The sequence below is a fragment of the Mustelus asterias genome, chromosome 1, assembly GCF_964213995.1.
Source record: "Mustelus asterias chromosome 1, sMusAst1.hap1.1, whole genome shotgun sequence".
Lineage (NCBI taxonomy): Eukaryota > Metazoa > Chordata > Chondrichthyes > Carcharhiniformes > Triakidae > Mustelus > Mustelus asterias.
Genome location: NC_135801.1, coordinates 138,426,471 through 138,438,766, shown reverse-complemented (window position 1 = coordinate 138,438,766; position 12,296 = coordinate 138,426,471). Strand labels below are relative to the sequence as shown.

Genomic DNA, 12,296 nt, shown 5'->3' with positions numbered 1-12,296 from the left:
AACAGAGAAATAGTGTGCAGTGACAAATATATTCAGTCATAATCACTTGGTCATTGCATCTTTGTTTTGCCGAGTCTAACAGGTATGATGTGCACAGTAAGAAGTCTCACAACACCAGGTTAAAATCCAACAGGTTTATTTGGAATTATGAGCTTTCGGAATTATGAGCTTTGGGCGGCACGGTAGCACAGTGGTTAGCACTGCTGCTTCACAGCTCCAGGGACCTGGGTTCGATTCCTGGCTTGGGTCACTGTCTGTGTGGAGTTTGCACATTTTCCTTGTGTCTGCGTGGGTTTCCTCCGGGTGCTCCGGTTTCCTCCCACAGTCCAAAGATGTGCAGGTTAGGTTGATTGGCCATGCTAAAATTGCCCCTTTATGTCCTGGGATGCGTAGGTTAGAGGGATTCGTTGGTAAGTATGTAGGGATATGGGGGTAGGGCCTGGGTGGGATTGTGGTCGGTGCAGACTAGATGGGCCGAATGGCCTCTTTCTGCACTGTAGGGTATTTGAGCGCTGCTCCTTCATCTCTGAGCGCTCCGAAAGCTCGTGATTCCAAATAAACCTGTTGGACTTTAACCTGGTGTTGTGAGACGTCTTACTGTGCCCATCCCAGTCCAACCGGCATCTCCATATCACAGGTATGATGTGTTCTAGCTCCTTAATAACCTCATTCTTTCCTCCGATATCTTCTGATGATTGGCTTTAGGGTGGATCACCAACCAATAGGAGTGTGTTGCTGCCATAGTTGTGCTGCTTCATTGACAACCACTACTCGGTGGCAGCCTTCCATCTCGCAAGATTCATCGTGCCCTCTCGGGAAGGAAATCTGTCGTCTTTACCTGGTCTGCCTGCATGTGACTCCAGACCCACAACAATGTGGTTGACTCTAAAATTACCGAGCAAGCCACTCAGATTAGCAAACTGCTACAAAAATCAATCAAAAGGAATGAAACAGGACAGACTACTCGGCATCAACCTAGACACCTGAAATGGCAATTGCAAACCCTTTAATATCTCTTGAACGTTAGAGAAATATTACTCGTCTTCGGTCTCTTCATCTATTCTTCTACCGACACTCAGATGGTAGTAAGATCCCTCTTGTGATCCCCAAAATATAATAGGCGTAACTAATGAATTACTATAGACATATTTGATAACATTGGCTTCCAGTACCAATTTCCTTTGTATTTTCTTGACCCATTCCACAATTTCTTATCTTTAAGTATTTTGGTTACTTTATGTTGCAATACGAGTAAGTAAATGAGAATTGAACGATAACCAATGCATGAGAAATAGTTCTGATCCATTGGAGCATTTTTACATTTAAATCAATATCCCACCACGGTGGGACAGTGATATCATTGATTTCCTCTCCTGTACTCTAAGCCTTTTGCTCCAGCTGATAATGCTGTTCCTGGGACAAGTCAATCTACTTCATTAATTCAACATATTTTACTGGAAATAATGGAACGTTCTCGGCACATACTCTCTCAGTTCCTTCTCCATAACAGTCTTGTTGCTGATCAATTTTACCCTGTCCATGATATATCCGTATATTTTTGTCCCCCCCATTACCATCTCATGTTCGGAATGCAGATAGAACGTGGACAATCCTTTTTCCCATGATATTGGAAATTTCTTCCCTGGGTAGTGATGCAATATGTACCATTTTCCATATAGGATACCTGAGGAGGGGAATGTATTTCAGATCTGGTTTCCATTGTACATTTTATTTTTATTGACCCGTTATACCCACAGGAGGCTATAGTGCTCGGATCTAAATTGTTAACATGTTAAGTCTCCCCTTATGGCATCCTTCTAAACTCAGGGTAATTACTTATTCATTTCTATGGGGAAGGGGTTTACTTGTGCAAATTTTGTATACATGTCTTTAGCCTGCATCCGGCACAGGGTCAGGGTTTCCCCTTCCCCTTCCTCTTCCTTGGTATAACCAGTTTACGCATGACAGTCTCCAATGTTCTAACAAAGAACAAAGAACAGTACAGCACAGGAAACAGGCCCTTCGGCCCTCCAAGCCTGTGCCGCTCCTTGGTCCAACTAGACCAATCGTTTGTATCCCTCCATTCCCAGGCTGCTCATGTGACTATCCAGGTAAGTCTTAAACGATGTCAGCGTGCCTGCCTCCACCACCCTACTTGGCAGCGCATTCCAGGCCCCCACCACCCTCTGTGTAAAAAACGTCCCTCTGATGTCTGAGTTATACTTCGCCCCTCTCAGCTTGAGCCCGTGACCCCTCGTGATCGTCACCTCCGACCTGGGAAAAAGCTTCCCACTGTTCACCCTATCTATACCCTTCATAATCTTGTATACCTCTATTGGATCTCCCCTCATTCTCCGTCTTTCCAAGGAGAACAACCCCAGTCTACCCAATCTCTCCTCATAGCTAAGACCCTCCATACCAGGCAACATCCTGGTAAACCTTCTCTGCACTCTCTCCAATGCCTCCACGTCCTTCTGGTAGTGCGGCGACCAGAACTGGACGCAGTACTCCAAATGTGGCCTAACCAGCGTTCTATACAGCTGCATCATCAGACTCCAGCTTTTATACTCTATACCCCGTCCTATAAAGGCAAGCATACCATATGCCTTCTTCACCACCTTCTCCACCTGTGTTGCCACCTTCAAGGATTTGTGGACTTGCACACCTAGGTCCCTCTGTGTTTCTATACTCCTGATGACTCTGCCATTTATTGTATAACTCCTCCCTACATTATTTCTTCCAAAATGCATCACTTCGCATTTATCCGGATTAAATTCCATCTGCCACCTCTCCGCCCAATTTTCCAGCCTATCTATATCCTGCTGTATTGCCCGACAATGCTCTTCGCTATCCGCAATTCCAGCCATCTTCGTGTCATCCGCAAACTTGCTGATTACGCCAGTTACACCTTCTTCCAAATCATTTATATATATCACAAATAGCAGAGGTCCCAGTACAGAGCCCTGCGGAACACCACTGGTCACAGACCTCCAGCCGGAAAAAGAGCCTTCGACCACTACCCTCTGTCTCCTATGGCCAAGCCAGTTCTCCACCCATCTAGCCACTTCTCCTTGTATCCCATGAGCCTTAACCTTCTTAACCAACCTGCCATGTGGGACTTTGTCAAATGCCTTACTGAAATCCATATAGACGACATCCACGGCCCTTCCTTCATCAACCGTTTTTGTCACTTCCTCAAAAAACTCCACCAAATTTGTAAGGCACGACCTCCCTCTTACAAAACCATGCTGTCTGTCACTAATGAGATTGTTCCGTTCTAAATGCACATACATCCTGTCTCTAAGAATCCTCTCCAACAACTTCCCTACCACGGACGTCAAGCTCACCGGCCTATAATTTCCTGGGTTATCCCTGCTACCCTTCTTAAACAACGGGACCACATTCGCTATCCTCCAATCCTCAGGGACCTCACCCGTGTCCAAAGAAGCGACAAAGATTTCCGTCAGAGGCCCAGCAATTTCACCTCTCGTCTCCCTGAGCAGTCGAGGATAGATGCCATCAGGCCCTGGGGCTTTGTCAGTTTTAATGTTCCCTAAAAAACCTAACACTTCCTCTCTTGTAATGGAGATTTTCTCTAACGGGTCAACACCTCCCTCCGAGACACTCCCGGTTAACACGCCCCTCTCCTTCGTGAGTACCGATGCAAAGTATTCATTTAGGATCTCCCCTATCTCCCCTATTCCCTTGGGTTCTAAGCATAATTCCCCTCCTTTGTCCCTGAGAGGTCCGATTTTCTCCCTGACAACTCTTTTGTTCCTAACGTATGAATAGAATGCCTTAGGATTCTCCTTAATCCTGCCTGCCAAGAACATCTCTTGACCTCTTTTTGCCTTCTAACTCCCCGTTTGAGATCTTTCCTACTCTCTCTGTATTCCTCCAGAGCTCCATCTGTTTTTAGTTGCCTGGACTTAACGTACGCCTCCCTTTTCATTTTAATCAGATCCTCAATTTCCCTGGTTATCCACGGCTCTCGAATCCTACCTTTCCTATCTTTCCTTTTTACAGGCACATGCCTATCCTGCAGCCTTATCAATAGTTCCTTAAAAGACTCCCACATGCCAGACGCGGACTTACCCTCGAACATCCTCTCCCAATCAAAATCCACCAATTCCTGCCTAAACCGGCTATAGTCAGCCTTCCCCCAATTTAGCACCCTGCCCGTAGGACAGCACTCATCCTTGTCCATTACTATCCTAAAGTTAACAGAGTTGTGGTCACTATTTGCCACATGTTCCCCTACCGAAACTTTGACGACCTGGCCGGGCTCATTTCCCAGAACTAGGTCCAGTATAGCCCCCTCTCTAGTCGGGCTATCTACATTCAATTTTCCACACACAATTGACATTGGATAGGCCTAAGAGGCTGTGCATAACTGACAGGGATTCAGGCCATGGTTAAGGGCTTCTTGGTGTTGATTATCTATCCAGTTGGGAATCTGACCATTCTCTAAGTATTATAAGTTTTGCTTGGCCTGCTCAGTCAGTTATGACCTGTATATTACTCATATTTCATTCTCACTGCTTGCACGGAAGCATATTTATCTCCCCGAACTCATCATTAACACTATCAGACATGTTCTCCAACTTGCTCGCTATTATCTCTTTTAAATGAATAGCTATCACTTGATCTTCCCTCAACCCATCTTGCTCCTCTGATTTTGTTTTTGCAGAATTGGCTTTAACCTTTGCTATAGATCATTCAGCTGAAACTGTAATGCTGCATTATCTATACTATTTGTGAATGATGTCCAGGTGTTAAATACTATGGCTGCGTTATACAGTAGCCATCTTTTTCATCTAGTCTGATTACCTGAGCCTTCCCCCTTTCATCCCATGTTCCCCACAACATACCCATTTTCAGCAAAACTGGTGTATGCCTCATGTAGCAGCCTTTCGTACAGGTTTTCAGTTTCCCAAATCTCCGGCAGCCGTAACTTAGTTAGATTTAGCATGACAGGTGCTAAGTCATTATGAACATCATGGTAAAGGATCTGCTTAGTTGGAACCATTATCACCCCGTTACGTGGCACTTGGAGTGGACATTCTGGCTGTTTGTTCCTGTGGACTTGCAAAGGCTTAGGTGGGGAAGGTTTAGGTTTCAGTGTCAACTCCACCACCTTCATGATTATGTTTTGGCCAGGGATGGCACATGAGTTTGCGGCCATTGTCCAATCTATACCAGAACCTGTGGAATCTTGCCATTGCCTCCTCAGGGTCATAGTGGTGGTGGATTGACATTCCCAATCACTCCCCTCAATACACAGGTGCATGCCTGTTTCAATTTGCCACGGTTTTGTCCAGCATAATGTATTCCACCTGCCTTAGACATTACTGTTGTCCTGAACCATCTCCTACAAGGACGTGGGGTCATCTCCATTAATATCAACTTTCCTGGCCCATTTATAATGACCTCTATCACCTGGGCTTGCCTGACATTTGATGCACACCGATCTTCCCTCTTTCTGATCTAGCTGATGCCAAGTGGTTCTTAATACGGTGCTGGAGATACAACCCACACTTGCTCCTGTATAGGTGATTTTAACTCCATTTTCTTGGCTTTGTTTGCTAGAATTACTTCTTAACGACCCCATCCATCTTCCGGAATATGTATACCATGATGTCCTATTTGTTATGTCTATTATTTTGCCTGATTGATCATCTTGTGTAGTCACATGCCCACTGCATAGATATATGAGGAATTGTTCCGAATGCCCTCTTGCACACTGAGCTTAATCACTGCAGCTTTGCAAACTCAGTGGGCCCGATTTTACCATCGCGCTGCGCCCGCTTTCGGGCACGGAAACTTGGTAAAGTCGGGCGTGAGGCGAGTATCGTGATCTGTGCCTGCCTCTGCGCCGGTTTCCCCCTTTACCAAGACCTGAAAATGGCAGCGATCGGGCCTGTGCCCGAAACGGGCGCGATGGCCATTTAAGTGCATTTGCATGCATTTAAATTGACTTAATGGGCTGCACGTCCACCTTACCGGCACTTACCCCTTTACCCCTGCTTTCGTCCAACCAGAATCAGCACGAAACAGACGTGCTCCACAAAAGTCTGGTTCAGGTGCTCCAGCTAGTGGGGAGGTAAGCGCCTAGCGTCTGATGGCTCGCTGGTTGAGATCGTTGGAGGGGGGAGGGGGGCTCCGCTGCCAATCTGCCTGTGATCAATGAGGGGGGAGGGGCCCACAATCAGTCTGGGGGGTGGGGGGATAAGGGGGTCAGTAATGTTGGAGGGGTGGAGCAATGTCTGTGGGTACCAGGGGGAGGCATTATCCCACCCGGGAGGGTTGTGGCAGGGGAGCCGCATTCTATCATTTTCTTTTCTGCGCATGCAGAGGTGCCGATCAGAGCTGCAGGATTTCGGGCGCTTCTGCAGCACAATTCCGAGTCGCTGATATTTTTTCAGGCAGAGTGCTTATGGGGGCGCCTGAGAACGGGTCTAAAAGTTGGATCTGAAACTCTCCCAGTTTCAGGTCCGCCCAGAACTTAGAATCAAAATGGTAAAATAGGGTCCAGTATCTTGTCCTTTGCATTTCTTCCTGCAGAAAACAAAAGGAAAGGAAAGAAAACCGAGATATCCCTGTGAAGATCCTTTCTAACAGCACATTTCAATCATTTGCAATGCACAGATAAATATCTCTCTATATTCTGTTTCTTCTCCTTTTACTTAGCACTCCGAGTGGAGTCCACTGACACAAGTGGTCTGCGGGTCTCTGGCCTATCCTGGGTTCACATACACAGTATTGTATCCTCTGCCCGAACTTCCCTAATGCTCTTTTCAGACTTGTACAGTTTGCATTGGATGTCATGGTCTCTCCCCCTATCGGAGACAGCCAGTAGCACCCGTTTCTACAACAACCAAGTTGGGCTGATTCCTGTTTGTTCCCCCATTTGTATTAATACTCTGCAGTGAAACTAGAATGTCCGCTTCAAGACGCAAGGCTGGATAAAATTTATGGACTATCCAAACATCAAAATCCTCCTCTGACCTCCCCAGTTGAGCCCATAAGAATGCAAAGCACCACGTTTGGCACTGACTTGAATTCTGGAAAGGTGACATAAGGTTCACCTTTTTGTTCCACATCAGATTTGTTGACAGGGTTTACTCCTTTCAGCTTTTCTGAAGTACCCACAGGGCAATGGAGTATTTTCCTAAAGCTGGGAGTTTGGATCAGGAATGCCAGGCTGTGTCCATACTGGCCTACACACTGTTTGGGGGCCAAACCTCCTCCAACTTCCTCTAAAGCTTTAGCCTCAGGCCATGAGGGACCCAGTTTCCATGTGCCACCACGAGGAAACACAGCTGAGGACTTGCCAATGGAGAGGCTGTATACTGACAGGGAGAGACAATGGAGAGGCTGTATACTGACAAGGAGAGACAATGGAGAGGCTGTACACTGACAGGGAGAGACAATGGAGAGGCTGTATACTGACAGGGAGAGACAATGGAGAGGCTGTATACTGACAGGGAGAGACAATGGAGAGGCTGTATACTGACAGGGAGAGACAATGGAGAGACTGTATACTGACAAGGAGAGACAATGGAGAGGCTGTATACTGACAGGGAGAGACAATGGAGAGGCTGTATACTGACAGGGAGAGACAATGGAGAGGCTGTATACTGACAGGGAGAGACAATGGAGAGGCTGTATACTGACAGGGAGAGACAATGGAGAGACTGTATACTGACAAGGAGAGACAATGGAGAGACTGTATACTGACAGGGAGAGACAATGGAGAGACTGTATACTGACAAGGAGAGACAATGGAGAGACTGTATACTGACAGGGAGAGACAATGGAGAGACTGTATACTGACAAGGAGAGACAATGGAGAGACTGTATACTGACAGGGAGAGACAATGGAGAGACTGTATACTGACAAGGAGAGACAATGGAGAGACTGTATACTGATAGGGAGAGACAATGGAGAGACTGTATACTGACAGGGAGAGACAATGGAGAGACTGTATACTGACAGGGAGAGACAATGGAGAGACTGTATACTGACAGGGAGAGACAATGGAGAGACTGTATACTGACAGGGAGAGACAATGGAGAGACTGTATACTGACAGGGAGAGACAATGGAGAGACTGTATACTGATAGGGAGAGACAATGGAGAGACTGTATACTGACAGGGAGAGACAATGGAGAGACTGTATACTGTCAGGGAGAGACAATGGAGAGACTGTATACTGACGAGAGACAATGGAGAGGCTGTATACTGACAGGGAGAGACAATGGAGAGACTGTATACTGATAGGGAGAGACAATGGAGAGACTGTATACTGACAGGGAGAGACAATGGAGAGACTGTATACTGTCAGGGAGAGACAATGGAGAGACTGTATACTGACAAGGAGAGACAATGGAGAGGCTGTATACTGACAGGGAGAGACAATGGAGAGACTGTATACTGACAAGGAGAGACAATGGAGAGGCTGTATACTGACAGGGAGAGACAATGGAGAGACTGTATACTGACAGGGAGAGACAATGGAGAGACTGTATACTGACAAGGAGAGACAATGGAGAGACTGTATACTGTCAGGGAGAGACAATGGAGAGACTGTATACTGATAGGGAGAGACAATGGAGAGACTGTATACTGACAGGGAGAGACAATGGAGAGACTGTATACTCTCTTCACCCATATGCTATTCACATCACATCAATCTGTTGGACACTCAACCGTTGCGGCTCTCACTATCACTGCAGCATCATCTGTACTCAACTGAAATTAAAAGTAAAACTTAAAATGTAGACAGCTCGCAAGCATGAGTCAGTTCCCCTCAATCCCCAATCGCTCAGTCCATCTCCTTTGTTAAATACTTGGGATCTTGAAGGTGCCAAGGAAATATTTGTAGTGATGACGGTCATTGCTAAATACTATTCAAGTCCTTGAGTACAAAAGTTACTGATTGTATTATAGATGTTATGATGCATGAATTTACAAATTCAGTTTAACACTGAATCCTTTATAGTTAAAAGAAAAACGGTCTTTTTGAGTGAAATAGTTTATTACTCACAGTAGTGTAAGGCACAAAGAGTTAATGCAATGGAGAGATTATTGATGTTGTTCACAAACTGAGCTTGTTCTTACTCAAGCTCTTTATTTGGTAAACTGTAGTTGTAAATGTAACTTATTTCTGAAACATTCTACAGGATTGGGAATTGCCACCCGTATCCAGATCACTGAACTCCCTCAGCTGGTCGCTGCTTTCCACAGCCTGGTGGGTTTCGCTGCCATGCTTACCTGTGTGGCTGAGTACATGGTGGAATATCCTCACTTCACGACAGACTCTGCAGCCCATTTAACCAAGATCATAGCCTACCTTGGCACCTATATAGGTGGAGTGACATTAAGTGGCTCTCTTGTCGCTTATGGCAAATTGCAGGGTGAGTCTGCATTTCATATCAAACCATGAGGCTGTGCTTTTAGAAAGGAAATTAAACCAATTACTGTAGGAAGAAACTAATTAGTGGAGTCAGATTTTCAGAGTGAAGGTTGATTATTGTAAGTCACTATCCTTTCACCAAGGATTATAGGCAAACCAAACAGAAGGAATGAGTGATCCAGCTCCCCTGTTGTTTTTTATTGTCTGTTAACTCAATGACTTGGATTCTCACTGAGTCAGATTGACTTGGGAGCCCTTCAAAAATGACCGGTGGATCCCAACTCCAGAATTCCCAACCCCATTCCTGGGCTGTGCAATTTCTGGGACTGCCTTTAAAGGGTTTGGGCTGTTCCCTTCCGGAAGCCTGCATTTAACACTCTTGACCTGATCAACTCCATTACGGAAATAAATATCTCCTACTACTCCGGCATTTTAATGAAGTTGGGTGAGGTTTTCAAAGAGCTGTTGAGTACATTTCTCAAAAGGGAAATGGGCTGGTCCTTCTCCACCAGACCCTGATGTGTTTTATTAGGGTAGAGAAAACTAAAATAGAAATGTTTTTAATATCCTTGGAACCTATTTGCTGCCCCCCCCCCCCCCCCCCGAACATATCTCTGACAGAGGCTTAGGAGGTGATCTTCGAGAGGTCTATAAAATAATGAGGGGCATAGATCAGCTAGATAGTCAATATCTTTTCCCAAAGGTAGGGGAGTCTAAACTAGAGGGCATAGGTTTAAGGTGAAAGGAGAGAGATACAAAAGGGTCCAGAGGGGCAATTTTTTCACACAGAGGGTGGTGAATATCTGGAACAAACTGCCAGAGGTAATGGTAGAGGCGGGTACAATTTTGTCTTTTAAAAAGCATTTAGACAGTTACATGGGTAAGGTGGGTATAGAGGGATATGGGCCAAATGCGGACAATTGGGACCAGTTTAGGGGTTTAAAAGAAAAAGAGGTGGCATGGACAAGTTGGGCTGAATAGCCTGTTTCCATGCTGTAAACCTCTATGACTCTATGAGATCTGTGGGAGTACCTGCACCACATGGACTGCAGTGGTTCAAGAAGGCACGGTGGCACAGTGGTTAGCACTGGGTTCAATTCTGGCCTCGGATCACTGTTTGTGTGGAGTTTGAATATTACATAGAAACATAGAAAACTACAGCACAAAACAGGCCCTACGGCCCCACAAGTTGTGCCGAACATATCCCTACCTTTTAGGCCTACCTATAACCCTCCATCCTATTAAGTCCCATGTACTCATCCAGGAGTCTCTTAAAAGACCCTATTGAGTTTGCCTCCACCACCACTGACGGCAGCCGATTCCACTCGCCCACCACCATCTGTGTGAAAAACTTCCCCCTAACATTTCCCCTGTACCTACCCCCCAGCACCTTAAACCTGTGTCCTCTCATAGCAGCCATTTCCACCCTGGGACAAAGCCTCTGAGAGTCCACCCGATCTATGCCTCTCAACACCTTATATACCTCTATTAGGTCTCCTCTCATCCTACGTCTCTCCAAGGAGAAAAGACCGAGCTCCCTCAGCCTATCCTCATAAGGCATGCCACTCAATCCAGGCAACATCCTTGTAAATCTCCTCTGCACCCTTTCAATCTTTTCCACATCCTTCCTGTAATGAGGCGACCAGAACTGAGCACAGTACTCCACGAGGGTCTTATATAGCTGCATCATTATCCCCGGACTCCTAAACTCAATCCTTCAATTGATAAAGGCCAGCACACCATACGCCTTCTTAACCACCTCCTCTACCTGCGGGGCCGATTTTAGAGTCCGATGGACCCGGACCCCAAGGTCCTTCTGATCCTCTACCGTACTAAGAGTCTTTCCCTTTATATTGTACTCCTTCATCCCATTTGACCTGCCAAAATGGACCACTACGCATTTATCTGGGTTGAAGTCCATCTGCCACTTCTCCGCCCAGTCTTGCATCCTTTCTATGTCCCTCTGTAACTTGTGACATCCCTCCAGACTATCCACAACCCCACCAACCTTGGTGTCGTCGGCAGACTTACCAACCCATCCCTCCACTTCCTCATCCAGGTCATTTATGAAAATGACAAACAGCAAGGGTCCCAGAACAGATCCCTGGGGCACACCACTGGTGACCGACCTCCAATTAGAAAAGGACCCATCTATACACACTCTCTGCCTCCTTTGGGCAAGCCAGTTCTGGATCCACAGGGCAGCAGCCCCTTGGATCCCATGCCCTCTCACTTTTTCCAGAAGCCTTGCATGGGGGACCTTATCGAACGCCTTGCTAAAATCCATATAAACCACATCTACTGCTTTCCCTTCGTCAATGTGTTTGGTCACATTTTCGAAGAACTCCACCAGGCTCGTAAGGCACGATCTGCCTTTGACAAAGCCATGCTGAGTATTCTTGAGCATACTAAACCTGTCTAAATGCTCATAAATCTTGTCCCTCAGAATCTTCTCCATCAGCTTACCAACCACTGAGGTTAGACTCACCGGTCGGTAATTTCCTGGGCTATCCCTATTCCCCTTCTTGAAAATAGGAACCACATCCGCAATCCTCCGGCACCTCTCCCGTCTCCATCGACGACGCAAAGATCATCGCCAGAGGCTCTGCAATCTCTTCCCTCGTCTCCCACAGTAACCTGGGGTACATCCCATCCGGACCCGATGACTTATCTATCTTGATGCCATTCAAAGATTCCAGCACAACCTCTTTGTTAAAGTCCACATACTCAATCTTTTCAGTCCACCGCAAGCCCGCAGTACATCCACCCATGTCCTTCTCCTCTGTGAAAACCGAGGCAAAATACTCATTGAGCACCTCTGCCGTTTCTATTGGTTCCGTACAGATTTTTCCGCCTTCACCTTTTATAGGCCCTATT

At 46.3% G+C, this 12,296-nt stretch overlaps 1 protein-coding gene across 1 annotated transcript in view; it reads left to right on the top strand.

Annotated features, from left to right (window-relative positions):
- LOC144511240 (NAD(P) transhydrogenase, mitochondrial-like) overlaps nucleotides 1–12,296 on the top strand; it is a 122,536-nt gene that overhangs the window by 58,465 nt on the left and 51,775 nt on the right. Inside the window, exon 14 of the mRNA XM_078241398.1 lies at nucleotides 9,187–9,420. Within this exon, the coding sequence (XP_078097524.1) occupies nucleotides 9,187–9,420 (234 nt within the window). The remainder of the gene's footprint in view (nucleotides 1–9,186; nucleotides 9,421–12,296) is intronic.